This window comes from Schistocerca cancellata, chromosome 1, assembly GCF_023864275.1.
Source record: "Schistocerca cancellata isolate TAMUIC-IGC-003103 chromosome 1, iqSchCanc2.1, whole genome shotgun sequence".
Classification (NCBI taxonomy): domain Eukaryota; kingdom Metazoa; phylum Arthropoda; class Insecta; order Orthoptera; family Acrididae; genus Schistocerca; species Schistocerca cancellata.
Genome location: NC_064626.1, coordinates 820,608,814 through 820,636,149, shown reverse-complemented (window position 1 = coordinate 820,636,149; position 27,336 = coordinate 820,608,814). Strand labels below are relative to the sequence as shown.

The following is a 27,336-nucleotide window of genomic DNA, read 5'->3' as shown; positions in this document are numbered from 1 at the left end:
TATCTGTGTCTTTACCTCAAGTTCTGAAACTGTCTTAGTCAATATTTCCTGTTTTGAACCTTGTGCATGAAGTAAACTCATGCACTTATTAAGAGTAGGATCTTTCTTAGCACCCTCCAGCTGCTCAATTAATTTCTGAACAGCACAAAGTAGTTCTTCCTTCTTTGTATCCTTCTTTTCATCTTTCAACTGTCCTTCTTCTAATGCTGGAACACTGCAAAAGACCTTCTACATTTTTCCCATTCAGGAATTAGCAATACCAAAGTGTCACAGTAAGTGTAGAATATTTTATAATTGATCAGTCACATACAAATACTAACTAGAAGACATTAAATTAATACAGTTGAAAGCACCCGTTGTAGGTGTCAGTTCTATTTACATTTTGGCTTACACCTTCTGTATACAGTGGTGTCACTTACTGCTGTTACTGTGTTGGCCTTCATCTAATGGGACACAAAAATTGTGTGTGCCGGGGCCAGGTCTTTAAACAAGAATTTCTAGTTTTTATGAGCAGTCACTTTAACTATTAAGCTGTCAAAGCACACCTTGTGAACTAATGTCAATTCTCACTGTTCCAATACAAGTCTCTTAAAATTCCAAACAATTCTTGCATTATGGCAACAACATCATTGTAAAGAGCATGGCAGAGGGATCAGTCTGATAGCCAGGGATCAGGTACAAACACAACATTAGAATTTTGTGAATATCACCATTTAACAAAGTGATAGCATTAATATAGTCATGCCACAAATAATGAGACTAATGAGCAGGGACACTAAATTAGTAGTGTGTGGCATAAATTGAGAATTTGGATCTGAAGGGAGGTGTGGTAGGGTAGTCCGTGCAGCTGTGGCGATCACTGTGTCCAGATGGCATAGTGGTCAGTGCATCAGCCTAGTAAGCAGGAGACTCGGATTCAAATCCTAGTCTTGCACAAATGTGCAACTTGTCCCATTGATATAAATCAATGCTCACTGGCAGCTAATGTCCTTAATTCCTTTGTGTGTTGATTCATAATGGCTGCAAGATCAAAATGGGGTCTGTTCTTTCGGAAATGTTGGCAAGAACAGAACCACATATATGTTGAATAAAACTAGGTATCATAGTCAGTAATTATATTATTTATTAATAAACTTAAATTGTAAGATATCCATAAAATTAAAATCATGCCAAAGACTGCCAAACACTATTTGAACAATGGCCTTGGATCTCCTTGTAAAGTTTGGGCAAGTCCAGTTTGTATGCTGTTGATTTTAATTTTAGGAATAATTCCAGCTTCTCATCAATAAGATGACTTCTCAGTTTAATCTAGATTAGGTACCTGTTTTGAAACAATTGTTTGCATGAATATGTAGTACAAAATAACAATAAAAGCTAGGTTTTTCAACAATTGTTTTTCTCCAACATTTCTATATCAACACAAAAGACATTTAAATTTAGAGCTCCACAGTTCTTTGTTTCTTTAAATCTGACAACAGCATTTCAAAACTGCCAATGCCAATATTAAAGGAAGAAAAATTTTATTCTGTTACAGCAGCATTAAAAGTTGTTCAACCAAAGCTCATGTCAATTTGCCATTTCTGTAACCTGTTGAGAAAAGCTTCCCTTGTATTTAAAAGTGTTGTTCTGAAATAAAAAATTCCAATATCAGAATTAATTTCTTGGTGATGTTTCAACAGGATGCAAAGCAAACAAAGTCTTCCGTTCAAAGTCTTGGGCAAAAAAGGAGGATTTATTTTTGAAAGAAATAACTTATTCTAACATTGAAAAAATTGTTTCCATTCCCCTGTAGTTTACAATTAAGCTGCTGCAGATGAGACACGTCTACCATGAAATGAAATTTTTGGGCCCACTGATCTTTTGTTAGTTCTGGATAGTGAACATCATTTTCAAGGAGAAGTGCTTTAATTTCTGTTATTAAGGAAGTGACATGTTTCAAAATGTTTCCTCTGATAACTACCATAACTTGTTACACAGAAGAAGATCTGCATACTCAATCTTCATTTCAACTAAAACTTCTGTAAATTGGCAATTATTAAGAGGTTCATCTATTGTGAATTTGATACTCTCAATCACGTATTTCATAACTTTCCAAATTTATTCTGGAAATGTCTGCTCACAAAGTGCTTCTAGATAAATGATGTAAGTATGTATCTCATGATTATTTTTTTCTTTCAAGATAGCAACAAAACCATTCCTTTGCCAGTCATACTCTTCACCTGTCTGTTGAAACTGAGACAATTTTAATGAATGGAATACCGTATTTACTCGAATCTAAGCCGCGCTTTTTTTCCGGTTTTTGTAATCCAAAAAACCGCCTGCGGCTTAGAATCGAGTGCAAAGTAAGCGGAAGTTCTGTAAAATGTTGGTAGGTGCCGCCACAAGTAACTTTTGCCGTCGAATATATGTAGCGCTACACAAGCATGCTTTGAAGGCACAAAGATAAATACTGGCGCCAAAACCTCTGCGCCAGTAAATAAATTTAAAAAAAAGAAAAAGGTGGAAGACGAGCTTTTTTTCTCCGCCCCGAGTTTCGACCACTGCATTTTCATACATTATCCAATGAAGTAAATACAAATTCCGTATTGTTCATCTTCGAATGTAGCAGCCTTTCAATGTACTACGAAAATCCGACTGGCAAGACTGTTTGGGATGTTTGTCGATATGGCCAACTCTACGTTCTGAATTTTTTCCTATCTGTGACAAGAGATGGTTGCTAATAGGAACTTTTATGAATTGTGAATCACATGCAGTATTCTCTTCATCATAAGAATAATACGAATATAAACATTTTGCCATGTATTCTTTTGTGTTTGCTGCTACTTCATTTAAATCCTGTCTGCCTAATAAACTTCGAAACTAGAGGGAACAACAGCAATCGCGGAAGAATATACATATCATGCCATGTTTATATTAGTATTATTCTTACGCCGATTAGAGATACAGTCAGAAATGAAGCACGACAACTGACTAGATTTTTAAATCTAAGATGACTCTAATTTCTGTGCAGAAGGTAATGTACTAAAGAGGCATCTGGAAAGATATTCAAACGGAGAAAAATTTTCGCTAAACTCTCCTTCACAACATCTTCTATCATACACAGTCTATTATTTGGTTCTTGTTGATCATTATCAAAGAAAGCAGCAGTGTAAGTAACAACAAATTGCAGTCTCTTGCCATTGTTTCGCTAATGAGACGATTTTATTCATTTATTTTTATTTATTTTCAATTGGAAGCGGCGGTAGCGCGTACAAAAGCAAGCCATGCCGCGAGCGGCGACAGGTCGTAAACACTCACTATCAGAATGCGACAAACAATGCGCGACACAGTACAATAATGCATTTTCAGCTTAGAGTGACGAAACACCTATAACAAAGTAACAGCACTTATCAGATCAAAGAAAAATAAGCAATCAATTCAACCCAGATGAAGCACGTGAAAAAGGAAGGGTACCCGTATAAATATGGACGGAGCACCTGACGCATAGCAATGGCTACCTGGTAAAGCTTAACTGCTAAGCTTACGACTCGAACCAAACTACTGTAGCTGTATCGTCATTCATTCGACCTAAATTGTATCTCATATTACAATCGACCAACTTTGTTTCGATTTGGAGGTGCGGCCTAAAACTTTTCTCTACCCTTGAATTTCGAATCTCAAATTTCAGGTGTGGCTTAGATTCGGGAAAAATTTTTTTCCTTGATTTCGAGTCTCATTTTTCAGGTGCGGCTTAGATTCGAGTGCAGCTTAGATTCGAGTAAATACGGTACAATGTTTTTCAATGGACTCAGTTACAACAGCTGCTATATCCTCTCCACATGTTTCACCTTTGAGTGGCAATAGTCCTCAAAGTTCTTCTTTAGAGTCTGTAGATGAAATACAAAGGAGTGCTGAAAAGTAATTTTTTTATGTGGAAAATGTTAAAGCTTTTTTAATAAAGTGAACATTATTAACATCCTACATCTTCAGTCTTCATGTCTATATATTTATTACTACATGTATTCACCCTGGTGACAAATACATTTCTCCCAATGAGAGACTAGTTTGTCGATACTGTGGAATGTTTGGCTCTGTTGACGGAGCCACCACCTCACATCCACTTGCACCACTTCATCAATAACAACAGGAAGTCCTGGAAACAGATGAAAATCGAATGGAGCCAAGTTTGGACTTTATGGAGGATGTCCAATTGTTGCAGATGTCAAGTGCTCACATGTGGTATGGCATTGACATGCTGAAGGGGAGATGCAGATGAACTCTTCGAATTTGAAACTAGATTACAGCACACTGTTTTTCATATACCAACATAATTACGTTACACACTGCCACATTACATGCTATAATTCAGAGCCCTCTAGGGGCAGAGGGCCACAAATATGTATTAAGTTTTCACATAAAAAATTTTTCAGCAAGTCATCATATATCATAAAATGAAACTTGTATTGTATCATATAGTTCATTATATTTGTCACTAGACTTGTTGACTATATTCAAAGACTTTTAACTGTTCTATCTTTCACTGTTTTTGCGGACAAAAATTTTGTTTTAAAATCTTAAAACAGCTCTTTAGAAGCATCTACAAAACAACTTTTTATGTGTTCACTGTCTGTATATGGTTTTATTCCCTTATCAGTCTCTTGGCTAACTACTGCATCCAGTAATTACATGCGAAAGTTGATTTTTCTTGCCACTTCTGAAGTTTCTAAAGTGCTTTCTTCCTTGCATCACTGACAGGATATTTAGTACTACATGACAAATATTTAGTTGTAAAGTGTTTCTCTAAATTTGATTTCTTGTTATGAGCCAATTTTTGGAAGGCCGTTTAACTGCAGAATAAATGCAAAACTCTCAGTCAATTCAAATTTTATGGGTTTTATCTTCCATTTTTCTTTGCCACTTCTCTGTAGCCAAGTCAAACAGGACACACAAAATTTATGTTTTGTTTTATAACCAACACAAAATAATTACAGTTCTTAAAACTGGTGACCAAAAGTTCCTATAGGATTTGCAGCTGGTTGGGAAAATTGTTGGAAACATTAAGCTTTAAGAACATGCTTTTGACACCTGAGCACCATTTTCATACACAACTAGCACTAACCACTGCATAATGAGACTGCTGACTGACTGGCTCATTCAACTCATGCATGAACCACACACGCCTGGCCCACAGGTTAACTGAAACTTTAGGTCCCATCAATGCAAAGAATGATAGTGAGTGGAGGAGAATTTCCATCTGCAAGGATGATGCAAGTAATACATGCATGGGACACAAAGTTTCAATCACACTCTCGCATGTGGTACTTTGCAGAAGAGAACCACTCAAAGGGTCCAGGAGCCACATATGCTCATGAGCCACAGTTTGTTACCAACCACTGTCCTATGCCATTAAAGGAAAGATCACCATTGAAAGCAGCACATCATATGGAAACTCCATTGTAACTGCAGCACAGACTTCACTGATCAAGGTGGCACAACAGTTAGCAGATTGGACTCACATTCAGGTGGACAACAATCCAAATATGTGTCCGGCCATCCAAATTTAGGTTTCCTGTGATTTCCCTATATCACTCCAGGTAAATGCCGGGACAGTTCCTGTGAAAGGGCATGGCCAATTTCCTTCCCCATCCTTGACACAATCCAAGCTTGTGCTTCATTTCTAATGACCTTGATGTCGATGGGATGTTAATCTCAATCTTCCTTTTTTAATATGGAATGCGCACCACCAAACCACAGGCATGGGCAAGGTTGATCATGTAAGGTTATGCTACTAAGTAGAAACAGTTGCACTCCCAGTTCAAAGAGAACATGCAAATGACAACAGTGAAGGCTAACAGAGATTTGTGCATCTGTGAAAAGATCTAGGCGTAAAACATACAACAACTACGACAGTCATGCCTTAGCAAAAGATCTGACTGAGAATCTGAGAACATTGTGACCCTATGTAAATTTGTTATGAGGGGCTAAGGTTTCCATCCAGTCACTTGTTGATAAGTATGATGTGGCAGTTGAAGATAGCAAAATGAAAGCTGAAGTTCTGAATTTCACATTTAAGAAATCATTCACACAGAAGAATCGTACAAACATGCCATCATTTGCCCATAGAACAGACTCCCATATGGGTGACAGTAATAAATATCCCAGGCATAGAGAAACATCTGAAAGGGTTGAACATAAATAAGAAGCCAGATCCAGATGGAATCCCAATTTGATTTTACAAAAAGTACTCTATGGCATTGTCCCCTTACTTAACTTGCATTTACCACAAATCTCTCACCCACTGAAAAGTCACAAGTGACTAGAAACAAGCGCAGCTGACTCCAATATGTAATAAGGGTAAAAGGACAGACTCGCAAAATTACAGACCAATATCCTTAACATCAGTTTGCTGTGGAATTCTTGAATATATTCCCCATTTGAATATAATAAATGTCCTTGATACCGAGGACCTTATGTCCATGAGTCAGGACGGTTTTGAAAGCATGACTCATGCAAAATTCAGCTTACCTTTTACTCACATGATATACTGCAAACTATGGAATGAAAGGCAACAGCCAAATTCCATGTTTCTAGATTTCCGAAAACCATTTGACCCGGTACCCCACTGCACACTGGTAACAGAGGTATGAGCATATGGAATAGGTTCCCAGATATGTGAGTAGTTTTAAGTCTCCTTATGTAATAGAACCTAGTATGTTGTTCTCGACAGCAAATGCTCATCAGAGACAAGGGTATCTTCAGGAGTGCCCCAGGGAGGTGTCACAGGACTGCTGTTACTCTCTGTATACATAAATGATGTGACGACAGATAGGGGAGCAGCAATCTGTGGCTGTATACTGATAATGCTGTGTTGTACAAGAAGGTGCTGGGTTGAGTGACTATAGGAGCATGTAGGATGACAGACAAAATTTCTGGCTGGTGTGATGCATGGCAGTTAGCTCTAAATATAGAAAAACATAAAGTAATGCAGATGAGTGCATAAAACAAGCCCACAATGTTTGAATATAGCATTAGTAGAGTCCTACTTGATACAGTCATGTCATTTAAATACCTGAGTATCACATCGCAAAGTGATATGAAGGTGAACGATCAACTTGGTTCATTGGGAGAATTTTGGGAACGTGTGGTTAATCTGTAAAGGGGACCATATGTTGGTTGTTAGTGTGGCCTATTCTTGAGTACTGATTAAGTGTTTGGGATCTGCACCAGGTCATATTAAAGGAAGACATCAAAGCAATTCATAGGTGGGCTGTTAGATTTGTTACCAGTAGGTTCAAATAACATGCAAGTATTACAGAGATGCAATGGGAACTCAAGTGGAAATCCCTGGAGGGAAAACGATGTTCTTTTCAAGAATCACTACTGAGAAAATTTAGAGAACTGACATTTAAAGCTGACAGCAGAACGATTCTACTGTCACTGACATACATTTTGTGTAAGGACCATGAAGGTAAGAGAAATTAGAGTTCATATGAAGTCACAGGAAAGTAAATGACTAGAATTGGTAAAATGTATCCTCTGCCATGCAGAGTGGCTTGCAGAGTATGTAGATTTGGAAGTAGACGTGTATGTAGCTGTACAAACTACCAGACATAAGTGAAAATCAATGTCTGATGCAGAACAGAACAGCATACAACATCAAGGAAACAAGACCATGTGCTGCCAGCTATGAAAAAGAGCTAACACTTGTGGCACATAGTGTGCATGTTACCATAATCAGACCAGTCAATGAGTTGACAGCATAAGTGCCTTCTTATGTTGCTTTAAGAGTGAGATCAGCTGGCTGCAATTACCAGTTTTGTGATGTGTTGAAAATGAACATTTCATTAACATGGAGATCATAATTAACATCCAAACTCTAGCATTCACGCAGTAAGAGATTTCTACCTACCTATTGCATGAGCACAAGGGGTAACTTCAATGACTACTTCATAACTCATGCGATCTGGATCCTTTCTCCTTACCATAAGCAGTCTCTCCAACAGATCCTTCTTAACTGCAGTCCCCCTAATCTCAATATCCATTACTCTCTTGTCCTATTCCCATCTCTGACCATGTTTCTCATCTTTTATCAGGAATCCCCACAAAAAAGAAGTCTTACCCTTTCACCACGACAAACTCACTTTTGTTTGAGTCGTAGGTCTATTGGTTTATGGGGCTGTCTAGTTGGACTCACATGAGTGAAATTTATACAGAACAACAGCCATGTGGTAGCAGTCACAGAGGGGCATGTAGCCATGTCATACCAAGAGGAAGACAAGTGAAAACCAAATACTGAAAGATTTTGGACCACTTGTAGTGCATCTGTAAAATAAGTCTTATATTAGTTTCTTGGTAAACACTTTACTTTCAGGATGAATAAATTAAGTATTTTCTTCACTACAAATCTTTATCGAGCAGTTTTACATGAACTAGTTGGTTCAAAAAACTCAATCTTTGGCATCTCCTAGTCTTACAATACAGATTGATACCAAGCTGCATATCCTTGCAGTATTGGTTATAATTAATGTAATGTTTCAAAATTCAGTAGCCCATGACACTTAATTCAAATAGTTTGCAGGAAAAATGGAATCACTGAGCACTTTACATTTTAAACAAATAAGGTACACACTGATGTGTGTAAATTGCATCTAACACATTGCTTTTAAAGCTGAAAAATAAACCACATTGCTCTTCACAGTTTGGAGTAAATGGACATTGTGCACTCATAGATGTGTTGTAGTGTGGCATGCTGAAATCATTAAGTGTCTTTATTTTCTCTGTTGTACATAGTTTGTCAACTTGAATGAAAAGTACATCAATAAGTAAAGGCAAGGTGATTGCATACAATATTCCTAGCAGAATGAAGCAAACTGCACAATAATTGTTTAATGGTGTGCTTCTGGGAGTTCTGCCAAGCCGTTGTTTCCATTTTATGCACCTGTGCACTCCATTTTATACATAATATGGAAAAAATAACACAGCACAAAACTCATAAGCACACCATTAATCAGTCATGATGAGAAAACCTGAAAGATCACAAAAATGGCTTTCTACTGGCAAAATTTGAAGAATTATTTTAAAACTCATATTCTATTACACTTACCTTGCAACCTGAGGACTTAATGACTGTAGAGCAGCAAGCTGATTACGCAGATCAGTAATTTCCAACTGAAGCTGCTGTAACTGGTGATTATAACTTTCATTTGAGCTGTTTCTTGCCTGAATGAGGAGAGCACGTGCCTTTTGCTTCAATCTGAAAAACCCAAGTGTATATAAATAGGGGGATGTATTTCTGCATGCAACACACAGGCATACCTTCAGTGATTATGTATAACGAAAAATGAAGCTTTAGCAGTTGCAGACTTATCAAACGATACAGACAGACTATTATTCAAAATCACGTAAATGAAATTACTCAAATAAAATTTTGACTTTCATTAATGGAAAGTGAGTTCAATGATTCACAGTTGTGTGCCTTGAACTGTGAAGACGACTATAACCATTAGGTCAATTTATGACTATCACAGCCTCTGTCTGTCCATACAATGTGCCACTAAATTTCAGTAAATGCCTCCAAGGTGATGAAGAGTTGTGTAGCTATTTTTGGGCTGGTTAACACTGTATCTCATCCAAGGAATACTAACTGGTTTATCTTGATGGCCTGTATCAACCACTCCATTCCAATGTCCCTTTTTGTCAAATCTACATTGTTACAAGTTCCACTTATATGAAAAGGAGCACAGGCATATTGAAATAGAGTATGGCTGATGCCAAATCATTGCCACGGCATGAGTAGCGGTGACAATGTGCCCTCTGCTACAGTGGGAACAGTGCGCTTCTGTAAGAAACAATCACTCAACATTCAATAGGTATGGATATGCTCACTAAATAGGAAGAATACTATTCTATAACAACACAGTGTGTTGTTAGCATTACTATAACTGGCAGTAGGCACACTCTGCCAAGATCCTCACTGTATGTGGAATGGCTCATCCCACAGAATCCAAGTGCAAACAGCTCTCAGCAATTGTGTAATTGTTAAACTTTCTACTACATGTCAATAAAAATCTTGTGTCTATGTTTTTTAATGAAGTTTTTCAATTTTATTAAATTATTTACTGAAACACTAAGTTTCTGTCTACCAGTGTGTTTGGCTGGCTTGGTCCAGATTAGAAATAAATGAATCCCTGATTTGACTTTTTCCCAACACATCAGTATGAACTATTTGGAAAAATTTAATGACTGGGATGACCAGTCACTGAACAGTATCATCTTTGTCATTTCAGCCATAGTCATCAGGATCATTTTCCACAACTGAAGTCAAGATTGACCATTTTTCACCACTAACTAAACATTTTTATTCTTCCATCAGAAACACACTGGAATGTAGATTGAATAATGACAGAAGGATCATGACGTATCTCATAAGGGAAACTCCTCATCATCACCCCCCCCCCCTCCCCTCAGCTTTACTGGTAAGAGTGCCCTATGGATAGCCCATCAAAAACTGGACACAGATCAACCATGAAAACAGGAAGAAGGTGGGGGGAAAAAAAAATATAAATAGTGAACCTTCCAAGAACAAGAAGGGCTTTAAGGAGCAGCTGGAAGCAGCAATGGCATCATGGGTAAATGGTCATGGTGTCCAACTGCTAAGCAGGTAAGCTGTGTTCAAAACCCCCTTGTGCCATTCCCTTTTTTTTCCACCACAACTCTCCGTCCGGCCACTGAAATGTTTTGTTCTCTTTCCACAGTCTTGGCAGTTGTCATACTATACACTGATTATAGAATATGAGTCATGCGGTAAGAATATGTTACCATCGCTAGTAAATGTGATGAATAGTGAGAGCAGGAGACATACCATATAGAAATGAAAACAACAAATAAATATGTGTGATCTATGTTACAACAAAGGAATTCAAGATTCAAGACTTCCAAAACTGAATACAATTCCAAAAATGTTAAAAACATATGTTTTGGCAAAGCACAGAGAAACTCTGTGATTGTGAAACTGTTTGAGTCATTTGTTGCAGCTTATGTGACAAACTGTTGTGTTTTCATCCTTTCCTTGGGAATGATCACATTCACATTCAAACGAACATTTATATCGGGCAAGGAGGCCTATCTCACTCACTTACCAGTCGTACAAATTTGGTGTGTTGATAAGAGATTCCTATCATGGGACACGCATACTGTAACTAATGCCGTGTATGACACACCACATGTTTTCCGATGGAGGATTCGATTGACTTATCACTCTGTCATCATATGTTTGCGGTTCCCATTTGAAAGCCACTTCCTTTCCACTGCTAATAGAGTAGTAGTGCAGAATCAACTGTCATTATAGGTTCCTACCTTACACCTCACTGTTGCAAATGGACATTACACCATGATGCAAACAGAAATTTGAATAAAGTGAACAGTGGAAAAAAAGGGAAAATACTGGCATGTGGAAGGTTTGGACGTGGCTCATCCGCATGGCAGTCCACCACCATAGCCATGACAGCACTTCCCTTCCCAGGTGCTCTATATTGCACTTTTTGTTCTTGGACCATTCACTGTTTTTATTTTGCTTGTTTTTCAAAGAGCATTATACCTTCTTCCTGTTTTCATGCTTGACCTGTGTTCAGTTTTTGACAGGCTGTCCACTGGGCCCTCTTACCACTAAATATGAGAAGGATGAATGGGGAGTTTCCCTTGTTAGTGTCACATAAAATATATTACCATTGAGAATGTATCATGCTTCAACTTATAGAGTGAATCATCATTTCCCCACTACCAATTATCATTGATCCATGTACCCATGGAGAAGTCATTTTATAACATCTTAATGTACCTTTATTGGGCATGGCATATTTTGCACCAGCTCTTGCCACTGTACATCTTGGCTTCACGTACAAAATGTTCACAGAACACCTTACCTATGAAACAACATTCAATTAATTGCCCTTGTTATTGTTGTAAAATGAAATATACAAAGCCACATGTCTGGGACTAGCTAGGACAGCCCTGGTTGTGTTTTTAGTGCTGTCCTGGGGAAAGTGTCCAAGCTTGCGGAAATGTCCAGGGTTTGAGAATTTTTGACTGTGAGGATATTTTTACACATCTATATCCACAACAGGAGTGAAAATTGGCCATTTTTCAGAAATACTTACTACTGTTATCAACCTTCCATCAGAAACATGTTTGACATCACGCTTTTAAACATTATTTTATGGCTGTGCCTCTCCCAGCCGACTTGGATGCAAGTACTGACACTGATGGGTAGGTGTGGCTACTGGTCCAACCACAACATTTTCCTTAGTCATTTGGCAACAGGGGCAATGTGGCTATGTTGTTTTTGTGTGTGAAATAACTTGTCTACACATTTTTGATCACTTCATCTATATGCGTTTTTTGCCTCATCATTAAGCAATGGGCAAAAGGAAGGTTTTTTTTCCTGTGACAGGGATAAGATTTTTGAAACAGGGCAATGACACTGACGATAAACTTGTCTACTGCACACTATGTACTGGATGATTTTTTTGGTTGCATTTATATAGAAAAGGGTAATGTTAAAGACCACATGAAAACAGCTAAACCTAGGAGTGCTATTAATGTGACTGCTTCACCAAACATAACAGATATTTTTTAAAACTGAAGGTGGGAATTGTTATCTGGAGTGCGCTGCTGAAGAGGCTATACTTTCATACCACACTGCTACACATGAACTCAGTTTCAAAATATCAGATTGCAGTTAATAAGTTATATGACCTAAAATTCTTATCTACTAGAAACAAAATCTGAGGCAATTATTGTTATCATTATGTTGCCATTTATGTCTGATAATGTGTTGCACTCTCTGGAAACCATTAGTCACATAACAATAACAATGGATAGATCAAACAGCAGTGAAGTAAAATTGTTTCGATTGTTGTAAGATATTTCAGTATGGAGAAGGGAATTCAAGTTATACTTTGTGACATGTGGAACTGCTCAAATTTTGACTTCATATTTTTTTCAAGGCATGAGAAAATACAAACTAGAATAATAGTTGGTTCATTACATTGCTGATAATGCTCACAGTAATTTTTGTGGTGCGAAGAGAAACATGAATGAAAATATGTTAAGGAAAGTTCAAAGTGATTTAAATAAACTATTTTAGGAATTGGTTGTTAAATCCACATTGTTCACAAACCGTTTCTGAAACAAAAATCTCTTGTGAAAAATACAACTGAATAAATAAAGTTTAAATTTTAAGTCAACTTTTAAATATTTTCCTAAATCAGTCCTGATTTGGACCCAAAAACATATAATAAATTTCCTTCATGTCATGTCCATGGCCACATTACAGTTATTTAATAATCTGAATGCATCAAGAGTTTGTGTTTTTTGGATTAATACCACCTCTAACTCTGAAGCCATTGTCGAGTGACAGAGTGATGCCTACATAAAGTAGCTGTTTGTAGCTTTCTAGCAGAAAAACAATATCAACATTAACTCAGTAATTCATCTCATATACGATATTTCTACATAAGTATAGGGTGGAAATGAGTTTAATTTTCTGTTCACCATACCGACTGTGTATCTGGCTGTGGAGAACCATTGCACTCTGAAGATCTTTTATTTCTTTTCGCAGTTTCTGCTCAAGTTCAGTAGATTCTTCTCGATTTTCTTGCAACAGCTTCTGATAATGGCAAATAGTTTCATCCTTCTGAGCAATCACAATCTTAAGAGCTTCAATTGTTTCCTACCAGTCAAACAGAAGGCATTAGTAATTATGATTATTATCATTAACTTCAGATAAAAATAAATAAAAATTATTATTTTTTAAAGCAAATTATCTGCTTACCTGTTGCTTTTGACTATCGTAACCACTTTCACAATTATGATTCTGGATCTGCTCTTCTAGAATCAACATTTTTCCTTTCAGTTCTTCAATTTCTTCTCTATCTCCTCTTTCAGGGGCATTTAGTATTCTATTTTCCTAAAAATGTAAATTATTGTTACGTAAATTATGCTACTGTACACTAAAACTGTCACCATTTAAGAAATATTTCTGAAGTGCTCCATTTATCAATCAACGTCAGTAACCAGACAGTTGTAATGAAGATATACACTCTCTAATCATTCCAGGTGTACTTCCATGTCATCTTCTAGCATATATTTTATAAGATGTTGCAGCTGTGCATACAGGAAGATAATACTGAGATTCATACCAGCCAAGGAAGCCTATAGACTTATTGCATTTCATTTCACGTTAACAGATAATGCTGCTCATCACAGCTGGCAGAAATCACGCCTTTCTGGAAGAATACAACATTCTACTAGTAGAACGAAAAGCTGGCAAGTGAAGAAGCAGAGACACAAAAGACCAGCTCCTGAATGACAAAATTATTCTGGAAATCTGTCAACGCTGTGAAACAAAACGATGAGGGTGAATCAAATAGTAATGGAATTTTTGTTTCTCAGCATCAACAGTTGGCAGAACTGCTTTTAGTATTGTTGGGTGTGGCTGTTATGAGTGGGGAGAGCCGGCCATTACATACTACCACAACAGCTTCGTCAATACTGCTCAAAATATCGCAGGAAAAGTTGCAGCTCTCCACTGTGCAATGCATGCATAATTGTAAAATTTCTTGCTCATGAAGAAGTTCAAGTGACAGTAATTTTCCAGAAATTGACTGCACAATTTGGTGATCAAATATTGTCATGGATGCACGTGTTCACTTGGATAGAGGCAGGTGGAGGACAAGGACTAGGAAAGGATGATGCCAGGGCAGTTATGGGAACAAAGGATATGTTACAGGGAGAGTTTCTGCATGCACAGTTAAGATTGTTGGTATTGGTAGGAAGAACCTAGGTGGCATACAGTGTGAAAGAATAATTAAAGTCAAGCACTTCATATCGCACTGCATGCACGGAAATGGGGTACAGCTCTCCCTCAGTTACAGTTAGGCAGTGGTCATTCATGGCAACAGACAGCTTCTGAGTGATCATGCTGATGCACAATGGTGCACAGATGTTGCAGGTAAGTTGAAAGACTACATTCCTGCTATCACAGGTTTTGATGGAATAGGAAATGCCTGTGACAGGACTGGAGTAGGCGGTAGTGAGGACATATGGGACAGGTTTTCGATCAAGTCTTTTACATGGTCTTGGGATGAGCCACAGGGCAAAGCTTTGGGAGCAGGTTGGAATAAGGATGGACAGGGATACTGCATTGGTTGGGCGGCTGAATGCCACTGAGAGAGGGGGGGAAGGGGCTGGCCACGACAAGGGTAGTCAAAACCCTAGCGGTGAATGTGATTCAGTTGCTCCAGTCCTGCAAGGTACTGAATCAAGAACGGGATGCTCCTTTATGGCCAGTCACTGTGTAGGGGATGGTAAGTGACTGGAGAGACAAGATGTGATAGCTCTGTTCCTGACAAGTTGGGGAGGGGTAATTTCGGTCTGCAGAGGTCTCAATGAGATTCTTTTGAGAAGAACTGCTCTTCCCTGCAGGAGCAATGACCATGGGTGGCTGCGCTGTGTAGAAGAAACATTATTATGTGGAATAATGGCAGCTGTCAAAACAGAGCTGTTGTTGGTTATCGGTAGGTTCAATGTGGACAAAAGTACTGATGGAACTATCCATAAAGTGGAGGTCGACATTGAGGAAGGTGGCTTGTTAGGCTGAGGAAGAATAGGTGAAATGAAAGGAGGAGAAGGTGTTTAAGTTCTGGAAAAATGCCTTTGGTCTAGATCATGATGATGTCATCGATGAATCTATAACAGGTTAGTGATTTGGGATCTCAGTGGCTAGGAAGGATACCTTTAGATGGCCCGTGAACAGGTTGACATAGGACAGTACCATGTGGGTGCCCATGACTATACGGCAGATTTGTTTACAGGCGATTCCTTCAAATGGGAAGTAATTATGGGTGAGGGTATAGTTGGTCATGATGACTGAATGTACTGGTGTTTGGTACATACAGATAAAATTGTGGTAAAATAGACCGAAAATAATAACACATTTATTCAGGATACAGTCACAGGAAAAAAAATAACGCCATCATGTAACTTTAAAGTCCATATGAGTTACAGGAAGACACAGCACATAGAAAGTAATCACCCAAGGAGTTACTAGAGGAGATATCACCAAGCTGATAACTCTATTGAAGCAAGGGCACCTGTACGATGGTTTGTAGGGAAAGGGGTGGAGTGGGGGGGGGGGGGGGTGGGGGTGGGGGGAGGACAACTAGATCTGGGTGTCTGGAGTATTTTTAATATGTTAAAAGATGAATGGCAACTTGTAAGTAGCCATAAAAAGTTCCAGTTCCACCCCAGTTAAAAACCTGCATAATACCAACTTTTAAATTATTTTCTTGAAAGACAAACACCTGACTACACAATACTTTTACCTTTCCCTGAGAGATAGGGGAGGGAGAGGGGTTTACAGGCATCCAGGTATTGAAGGTGTGTGATTGAACCCTCACAATGAGCCACAGTCCAAGGCCTAGGGGTCACGTCAGTGCCCTGAGAAAAGGATTTGTCAGATTGGCAGCGGATTGTGCTAGACAGGAGTTACTTCAAATGAGGAATCACAGAGCAGTCAGCACAATTACCAGGCAATTCCCAACAATGACTGACTTCTCAATGGTCATGCACCAACCTAAGTACTACTCAGTGGAGATATACGGTTCAGACTATTTTGAGGCACATGACTCACAGAGGGAAATAGTCCCACACTGGCAGCGCCTTCTTTCATTGATTGACACACTGCTAGATGGTGAGCCCAGCACCTGCAGTGCTGGCGTCCTGAGTTCCCAGCAATAACAAACTGTGTTGTTATCAACATTGTTGTTGTTGTTGTTGTTGTTGTCTTGGTTGCAACACAGAACAGTTCGGAATGTAGCTGGTTTGCAGACTCCTATATATTGATAGGTTATACCAGAGACTAAGCCTATCGTGGGATGCAGGTGTGTGTGCGACTGAAGTCCGGTCACAGAGCAGGAATGCATACTGCATCCCTTTTCCTTGGGGAGATGATGGTAAAGCCATCATACTAGTAGCTGCAGGTCTTACATTCCTTTCCCCCTTGAGGAATGAGATGGCAAAGGCTTCAAGTCATTCCTGTGGAGCACATGCCCCTCCCTCCCTTGGAGAGAAACAGATGGTGGTACCAACTGGATGCTGGAAGCCAAATTCCAGAACTGGTACCTCAGGTTGAGAAGTGTTGTCATGCAGATGTTATGGTCAGGCCAGATATAACTGTGAACAGCAGAGTGGGCAAGAAGAGGCACAACTGAGAAAAGGAACAGATTAAGGCTAGGATGTCACAAAAGGACCAGTGGCATAAAGCAACCAGAAAAGAATGCAGAAAGGAAAAGAGCGGGTCACTTGAGGAATCTATTGAGTGGAGCAAAGCTGCCAGAGGAAGAATGGCAGCATGGCAGGAAGAAGGCACGAGCACCAGAAAAATGGTCCATTGCAGGCTCACCATCTTGTTGTGGGCAAAAGCATGTAGTGGAAGGGAGCAAAGAAGTGCCATAGCAAGTGGTCTACTGAGAGCTCACTGACGGAACATTTGTTGCAGCATTGAAGGAAAAAAGGTAGGCCTTTGGTAAAGAATGAGGACTGGAGCACCCTGTTAAGCCAAGGAGGCCAGTGGAAGGAGGGCAGTGCCCTGGCAGAGTCTGTTGCATACTTAGTCACAACAGGCTGGCGGAGTCTTGGAGGCAGATGATCCTGCCCTGTCCTGGAGGCAGTTGATCCTCAGAGCCCTGGAGGTGGTAGGCTCTGGTGGCAGGATGAGCCTGGAGGTTAGATGTCCCTGGAGTCAGATGACCCTGGAGATGGGCAAAGGCCAGCCATGAAGCGAATGGTGCAGCACAACTGAGCTGAAGCCCCGTGCCCAACTGGTGTCCATAGCAGTGTCACTATAGAAGAGGACCTAAGCTGCAACATTTTGACGCAACAGAAAGGAGCATCATGCAGTGGGAGGAGGGCAGCAGCCAGGTGGAGGACAAGATTTTAGGCTACTGGGACATATTGCAACCCTGCCTGGGAAAATATCGAGAGCATAAGCCATGCTAAGTCTAGAGCAGGAAACGACTAGAGGCAGAACCAGAGGCAAACAGAGAGCATGGTACTAATAACAGGACAAGAACTGAAAGCGGCAGCACTGGAGACAAACAGGCAAGGACAGCAGACCTAATTGGCAAGCACACCTTCATTGAGTATACCTGAGGGCAAAAATGTCGCATGTCACAGCCACACTGGAACCCACAAAAAATGTGTGATCTCACTGCAATTCCTTTGTCTGAGCAGTACCAACCTCGAGAAGAGGACCTACAATGGTTGTAACATGCAAAGCTACAAAAGCAGCTTCAGGCAGAGCTGGAGGTGGCAGCAGCCAGATGGTGCAAAGGAAGAGATTACTGTGGGACCATAACTATCCTTATTGCAAATCTATCATGTACCGTGGTTCAATAAATACAGATAAAACAGCATCAAGTAGATTGGTAGCTATCATACATTTATTCAGCATAGTTACAGGAAGAAGCAGAGTCTATACAGTCTATGTTGATTACAAGACAGCATAGCACTTAGCAAGTAACCACTTAGGGAGTTACTGGAGGAGATATCACCAAGATGGTAACTACATTGAAGGTGTATGATGGAGCTGTAATAGTGAGGCACAGTCCACGGCTTAGTCCAAAAGGCGGTGCCTGCCGAGGAGGATTCGTCAGACTGGCACCAGTATGCAGTTACTCCAAATCAGGAACAGCAGAGCAATCACTGCAATCTGCAGTTGCAGTCCAGTCAGAGTGCAGATGCAGGTACTGCAGATACCAGGAAGAATGCTGTAGGTCTGGAGTAAGATGGACAGTGGGAAAGATAGTGTTCAATGGTGAGAAGGCCATAGGCATTGGGGATGTTGATGTAGAGAGAAGTGACATTAACAGCAGGAAACAGGACATTGGGTGGAATTTTAGAGCTCTGGTAGAGGAAATGCTTAGTGGCTGGGACCTTGTCCAGTCCATGACACTGCATATGACTGTTGTTATTGTGATGGAGAGAGGTGTTACCAAGCTGTAAGGGTAAAAGTGACTGATATGTTGTGTGATAAGCTTATTTCATGCAAGAATTCTAGAATAATGACCTGCATAAACTATTTGCATGTGCATTCTTAAGATATAGCAGTTCCTTTCAGCAAAGCAATGTAAATTGTGTTGTTAATTACATACCTCTATCGTCTGCACTGATTTGCTTTCTAATGTTTTTGCACAAACATTCATTTCTGATTGATATTCTGTGGGTGTCTCTGGGAACTGTGTTGCTACTTCAGTCTTATCTTTTTCTGCATTGGATGTGTCTTCTGTTAAGCTTTCTTTCAGGTCCTTTAGTTGTTGCTGCAAAGTCTCCTGTGGCAGATTTCACAGTATTCCCGCAATCAGTTGAAAGATATTTACAATAACAGTTACAGCTAGTGTAAAAGAATATATAACATTGTTTATACAGCTTGTACTATTTTACTGATGAACTCACATGTTTCACAAGTTTGGAACTATCGCAATTAATTCACTCCTGTACAAAGTGTTAAAGAAAATGTATAGCACCAAAAAAGCTCAAACTTATCATAGAAATGTAAATGATAATTATGCAAATGTGGAAAACTTATGAAGATTGCAATTAATAATTTTTCTATTTTTCACAATAAGTCACTGCTGTAGAATTCTTGTTGACCAGTATTTTGGAACTTCATTCTATGATGAATTTCCTCCCCAGAGCCACAAATTCAGCTCTTTCTACACAAATTCTTAACCATAGCAATAATTTTGTGTACCAAACAGCTGCAGACTGATACTAATGATTTCTCGCCGTGTACTGTTTCCACATCTTTGACCCAGATATGTGAGGTTAAATTGTCTATCTTAAATAGATCCATTTACTACAACTTTTTTCTCACTTTTAATAGATGAAAATGCTGCAGATACCAGCTGATTTTGTTTGCATATCAGTTCGACATTGCTTGGTAACTGCAAGATTTTTCCCCTATCTTCATTTTAATCATTTGTGAACTGTATTTGAAAGTCAGAAAAAGACATCAAGAATTTTCGAGGCAAGTGCTGAAAACCTGTCTAGGAGAAAAGTAGCATTTTAATTATTTTCATCAAATTTAGGGTTGGTTATGCAGTTAACCAGTACAAAGAATCTGCTGAGTTATACAATGACAACAATTCATTAAAATTAAATGCATATTGAATGCATTCACTTATGCATGCCTTTCTGATAGCAAACTGCCTTCAAAGAAAAGGTTGCTAAAGCATGCCTGTTTCGTGGTCCTCAGTGAGTACCATAGGTAATCAGGCCAAGACATTTTCATCATTAGTATTAGGCCAATAGTGGGAAGACAGGTGGTAATGTACCTACAGCTCCTGATCACCAGATTTTGTGTCAGTGTTCTAGTTAAAGCCAAATCTCTCTACAATGCATCACAAAATGATGGCATATGACACTATTGGCAGCGATTCACTAATTAGATGGAGACATTGAGCTCAGCAGTCTCCTTGATACTGTTCAAGATGCGTAGGTTACATGCTGGCAACACAATTCTCTTTCTATTCATCATCAACAACACAAACATGAAACTAAAAACTGTACATGTTCTTAGCACCATCTCCTGCATTGGACATACAAATTGTGTGTGAGGGAGGAAAACCTTTTCAATTAGTAGCCAAACAAACCCCTTGGGGGGGGGGGGGGGGGGGGGGCGTTCCCAGCCAACAACATCATTTTTACTTTTCTTCTAACAGCAGTTAGCAGCTGGTGGATTGCTATGACACAGAATTTTGGGAAACATATTGTGACAGGTGAAAATTTATGTTACAAACATTGTCATGCACACCAAAGTATTTCCTCTAGTGACAGTAACTGAATGATTTCAGCATTTAGCATTATTTAAGATGTATAGAATATATTTCTGTGTCCCCCCCCCCCCCCCCCCCCGAAACTTGTTATCACTAATGCTGTGGCGCACTTCATGTAGCAGACAAAACATGTATGACACAAGGTTATCCACCTGAGACGGGGACACCAGAGACTGATGTTCAAAAGGCTCACTGACAATTATAACAGGCAAGATGATATGTTATCTATTACTAATATACCCTGACTGTAAAACTGTGCCAATAAAATTAAATTTTGGATTACAAAGGGTACACAAATGTGGTGAAAAACATGGTATCTGGAAGAGAGGATACTTACAATAAAAATGAGACATCAGTCCCCTATATGAACTGTGATGTCATTGTAACATTACAATGCTTGACAACTTCAAATGACTATTATAAAAATTTCTCAATTTCTGGTGGCCACTAAAACACGTTCTCATCATTGACTTATATAATGTGAATGTTCCCCTTTACCTCAAGTAATAGATGTTCCTTGATAATCCAGGACATGATTAATTATCCCATATCAGAAAATATTTCTGTACTCAAACTGGAGATTCAGTGAATTGTAATGTATACATATCGTAACTGAGGGCATGGACAACAGTAAAAAATGAACTTATGTAATACAACACAAATGTTAATGCATCTTTTGAGCTAAGTGTTAACACAATATCCATTTCACAAAATAATATTTATGAACAAGCCACCAACTTCACTACCAAAAGAAAGCTAAATACTTAAAATATTATTGTACCTCAGATGCCTTCCATTCCTTCTGAGCATCCACTAATTCATTTTTTAAACATTCTTTCTCTTTTTCCAGTGACATAATGACTTGACTTTGATTTACTAAATTATTTTCCAGATCCTTGCATTGCTTTTCCAGGTCATTATTCCTTGTCTGGAGAAAATCAAACATCAAATGTTATCAAAAATTAACAAAGGGTATATGGTGTCATAAGGCTTAGGCCTGTCCCACCCCTCATTAAATCGACCAAGACTTATATGAATAATTGTAAGAACAGTTATTATTATTATGTTCTTTAAGTTTGTTTTTGGGTTTTCAGAAATACTGTGGGAAGAAAGTTTATTTATGTTGCAGATAATGTGGAAGACGATGCCCAACGATCACCAAGAAAGTTCAACGTAGCGGCAAGTGGGCAAGGAATATAACGAATGCTGCAAACTACCGCGAGCCATGGAAGAGCCTGGGCTGCGAGGGCGTCGAGCATCCTAGGTCGTTGTTGGACAACATCAAAGGAAGAGATATTCTGCTTTCTCTTTGTAAACAGATTGATTGAGTCTTGAAAGGTTCATGTAAAACGTATAGGCGGGTGACACGTGAGGTGGGACCCAATGCCTGTAATACTTCCACAGTGATTAAAAAGATGTTGAACGGCGAAACCAATAGTTCATTATTTATATAGATAAAAAGTAGTAAAGATATAGGAAAGGAAGAATTGCAGCATCAGAACGAAAAGTGATACATCATTCAGGCACGAAGGAGGACGTAAATTGTGGGCGTTATGTGGTGAAAACAAATCAACTAATAAAATAGTAAGTCTATAATTAAGCATAAAGCCCCATAACACTGCAGGTACTAACACATAAAAAGTCATTTATTAGTAAATTACTACTCAAACAATCACTATAAAACATTTGAATTAGTTGCAAGAACTGATGGAAGGTGAAGAAGAGACACTTACTTTTTGTCACTTACATTTCATAGTTTTAAGTTGATACTCATTTAAATTACCTGTCTCAGAGAAGTACATAATGGACAAAATTATTTTAGACTTGTTCAGGTAGAATTAAAAGCTAATATCTGAATTCGGAAAACTAAGAGAGCCTGGACTATCCTGGGATGATTTTCTCCTTTAACATAATATAACAAGTGGATTTGTCTAAATCTCAAGAACTTAACAGCCAAGTCATTAGTAACAAAAATCAGGGTGATCAGAAATTATGAGATTCACAGAAAATATGAAAAAAATATGCAATACCTGAAGAATCTCCATATCAGGGAGACGTTTTCGTGGTAAAGGAACTGGCGTACTGTGAACAGGAACAGCTGGTTCTGAGACCCGTTCCTCATTCTTGCCTGTTTCTGAATTTGACAGACAGCTGTGCAGATTCTCAATTATTTGATTTAACACCCTAAAAATAAAACCATTTAGACAGAATAATAAAAATATGAAATGAGAAGTCACATTTCATTATAAAATTTTGCTCAAACAATGAACTCTCATGTCCATGTCCCTCCTTAACCCATGGCTCGCATTACCACTAAAAAAAAGACGCTTGGTGATAAAATACCTCCAAAATTAGTTAGTGCTAAAAATTATGTTACATAGTGTGATGAATATAGTACACACACAGAATAAAGTAGGCTCAAATGAAAAACGTTAACGGAAAAGAATGAATTTGTGCAGACACGAAGTAAATGCTACAAAAACAGTAAAATCTCTAAAAGATGTATCAACTTCAAATATTTGTACATTGGGTGAGAAAAGTATCTGAACAGAAACTTAAAAAGAAAAATGAAGGCAAGTAACAGACTAGCAGTTATTGCCATTCTGTTCATAACAGAGTGTAAGTCATAGAAAACTTCAACAAAATGCAGCAGCAGCAGCAACAATAATAGCCAAAACTTGAGCGATATGAGCTTTAAAAGTGATTGAAAAAATATTGCATCACCTGTACTTTTTTAAGTTATATGTTGTTTTTTTTTTGTTGGTCTATTTTGTTTTTACTGCTCTTAAAAAAGTAGAATTTGTTGTATCTGCTGGACCCAATTCAAGAGTAAATGAAAGTATCCTATGGTTCAAACATTGCAAAAGTCAATCTAAGTATTTATGATACTGTCATTCTGAATCATAGTTGTTCTAATTGGTTACAACAAAGCTTTTTCCTGTTAATTAATGACAGGTCTAATTTCAATGATGAATTCTTCTCGGGTTATCACCCAAGAAAATTCATCATTGGAATACGCCAAGAAAGACTGCAATCGCATATAGGTCTAATTTCAATTCGTACTTTCAAGTGCAAATAACAGTGTATAGTTTCACACTAAGCACAATTAAAATACTAGAATAGTGCATTACAAATGTGCTTCATGAAATTGAAGATCATCCCATACAAAAACATTACCTGCACCTTGAGTTAAGCTCATCTCTTACTTTGGATAAACTCTCTTCTTTCTCATGTAACTGAGATTGATTTGCCACAATTACTAACTGTAATTTGACTATCTCATTCTTCTGCTGCTGAATTATATTTTCATATGACTTTTCTTTTTGTTGTGTTGCCAGAAGCTCTTGCCCCAGCTTTGCTGGAAAATTTATCACCCAGTGTTATGTAATGCAGGAGTAGGGTAAAACAAATCTTGTTTCTTATATTTGTCATCATAATATTTTCTATTCAACTGAAACAAGGTGGAGTTAAAAGAGTATATACCATCAAGTAATACCATTACAATTAAGGCTCATACAAGTCACCATATCAATGAAAATATAACATGCAGTTAGATTTTACTGTTACAATTAAAAGGATCATGACAATGTTTTGTCACCACCAAATATGAGGAAAGTGAAACTGTATGCGTTTACCTATTGATGACATGTTAGAATGAAAGCTGTTTGTGTAGCAAGAAACTTTTGGATCCATCAGTTAAATAGCTGCATACAAAAAGTTGAAAAGGAAAACCTGGATTTAAGGAGAAGTATATAATAAAGAAACTATGGTTACTGTAAAAAGTTGAAAACCATGAAAGAAAGAACATAATGTGGAAAAATACAGCTCAAAAAAAGGGCAAATAATCAACCAATTTACAGAAGAAACTGAAAAGAAGCTCGGTTGTGCCAAAAATGTAACATGACAGAAGTTCTAGAAAGGAGGAAGCATTATGATTTAATCTATCAAGAAGATAGACTTCATGCAGAACAATTCTAAAGCAATATGGACAGAAGAACACAGTTACAGCAAGGAAATTGCCATCACTGAGGAGGACAAGGACTTTTCAATCTGGATGAAATACGTAGAGATAGATATTAAAGAAACAAGACATGGAAAAGCGAGAGATGAAACGAAATCCCAATAGAATTTATCAAAAGTTATAAGTGTAGGGAAACTGGAACTGTTGCACTTAAGCAACATCACTTATGTGAAGGGACACTTGCTTCGTGATTTGACCAAGATTGTGATGGTGCCAATCCTAAAGAAAAGCAATGCTTATAATATAGAACTATTGCTTTGTATCTCATGTCCCCAAAATTCTGTTACGAATTTTTAAAAACAACCTACAGTCAAAACTTAGAGAGAGCTGAAAACTGAATAGTTTGCAGCCAGAAATGGAAATGGGGCATAGGATGTGATTATTGTGTTAAGAAATGCTGCAGTTAGGGGTCTATAAAATTTATTTGATAGAGTAATTGACTGGTAACAGAGAAAGTTAGTAAGATTTGTATGTAGTACAGCAAGTAAACATAAGAACTGGAGAAGAAATGAAATGAAAGAAGTAATTAAAATTGGCTGGAGTGCAAAGCAAGGATGTAGTTCATTACATTTCCTGCTCATCATGTGCCTACAAAAATAATATGTATATGTGTTCAGAATGGAGGAGGAGTATCAGTAAATGGAAGGAAAATTATGTGCATTACAGTTATGGATGATATGGTATAATTTGCTTAAGATGATGAGACAACCTGCAGTAATTTCAAAGAACTGAAAAACACCTGTGAACAAATATGATATGAATCATAAAATGTAGGCTTTCATGGCCAGCATCTTCATTAGTTAAAACTTCCAGGCTGAGGGTCCATGGTCGATCTGTAAAACTTCTTCTCCCTGACCTTTTGTTGCCAACTGCGGGCAACATGTTCCGAGGTGAGTCAACAACTGGCTGCCAGACCATGGAGGTCCTGTTTATATAGAGCGCATAGAGGCCACCAACATATGTCATGTGTGGCCAACTATAAATCTATCTCTAACATCATTATTCTTGATTGAAGGGAATTGACTGTCACATCATTGGTGTAAAGTCGACTACCATATCTTGTCTAACTTTAAGCTTCCCTCTTTTCGGTTAAACTTATAGTGGTGTTTCTGAATCTCTATAGCTCCCCTACACATACGTGCATAACAATGCGATGTTCTGGCTAGCATGCTGGTCTCACTAAATTTGATTTCATGATCACTGTCTTTAAAAACATGTTCCGCTACAGCTAATTTGTTGGTATGTCCTAGTCGACAGTTCTTTTGTGTTCGGTTAAGTGAGTGTTGACACTTCTTTTCATTGTTCCAGTATAAACCTTCCCACAGCTACACGGAATTTTATACACCCCAGTAGTTGCTAAGGTGTGTTGTGGTCTTTTGCCAATCTTAAACACTCACTAACCTTCTTGGTGGGTCTAAAGATTGTTTCAACTTGAAACTTGGCCATAACTTTCGCAACATGGTCCATAATTTTGCAAATAATTGGAAGAAAAACTTTTCCAGCTGACAGTTGTTGTTGCTGAATGTTGTTAGCCACTTTTCTTTTGGGATGAAGTGCTCAATCTATCTCGTTGCCAGTGTATCCAATTTTCTTAAAAGCCGTTCGCAAATGATTTAGTTCATTTTGCAAATAAACTGGTTCACAAATCTTATTAGCTCTGTTCACCAATGTTTTAATGACACCTCTCTACTGCCTGGGATGATGGTTCGAATCCTTATGGAGGCAACGGTCGGTGTGTGTATCTTTTCTATACACTTTATGCCCTACACTCCCATCTGCCTATTTAATTACTGATCCATCCAAAAAATTTAGTTGTCCATTGCTCTTTTTCTCCATAGTAAATTGCATCTCTGGATTAATATTATTTAGGTGCACCAAGAAACCATGCAATTCCTCTTCACCGTGATTCCATTCCACAAAAGTGTCATCCACATACAGATATCACTTAAAAGGGTTACTGGCAAACTGCGGTACCTGCGGTTCAAAAGATTCCATGAATAGATTAGCAACAGCTGAACTCAGAGGGCTGCCCATGGCCACTCCTTCGGTTTGTTAGTAAAACTCATATTGGGAGCTTACCCTCCTAGATTACATGGGCTGCTGAAGATACATAAGCCTGATGTCCCAATGAGACCGATAGTAAGTGCTATTGGATCGTCTACTCAAGAGTTCATTCAATGCATCTATCTACTCCATGCTCATTATACCTCTCAATTTATTTAGTTTCCTGTATGATCTGTTGTGGTCTCTGCATTGTTTGTTTTCTGGGATAGACTATGTGATCAGAATTATCTGACTCTTTTTATTATTATTTTCTCCTTAGTCACTTTACTACAATCATATGATTGTGGTCTCATTAAGATCTAAGTGCAAACTGAGTAATTTAAAAGCAGTTAAGTATCACATAGACAACCTAATGGCTTGTGAATTTATGTTGTTTGT

The 27,336-nt window shown here is 38.3% G+C and overlaps 1 protein-coding gene across 1 annotated transcript in view; it reads right to left on the bottom strand.

Moving 5' to 3' along the window:
- Window positions 1-27,336, bottom strand: part of LOC126188363 (centrosomal protein of 290 kDa-like) — a 188,143-nt gene that overhangs the window by 18,040 nt on the left and 142,767 nt on the right. The window contains exons 21-28 of the mRNA XM_049929965.1: window positions 24,051-24,231; window positions 22,904-23,057; window positions 21,655-21,801; window positions 19,191-19,367; window positions 13,811-13,945; window positions 13,536-13,708; window positions 9,083-9,232; window positions 16-214 (exon numbers count right to left, since the gene is read on the bottom strand). Coding sequence (XP_049785922.1) covers window positions 16-214; window positions 9,083-9,232; window positions 13,536-13,708; window positions 13,811-13,945; window positions 19,191-19,367; window positions 21,655-21,801; window positions 22,904-23,057; window positions 24,051-24,231 — 1,316 coding nt within the window. The remainder of the gene's footprint in view (window positions 1-15; window positions 215-9,082; window positions 9,233-13,535; window positions 13,709-13,810; window positions 13,946-19,190; window positions 19,368-21,654; window positions 21,802-22,903; window positions 23,058-24,050; window positions 24,232-27,336) is intronic.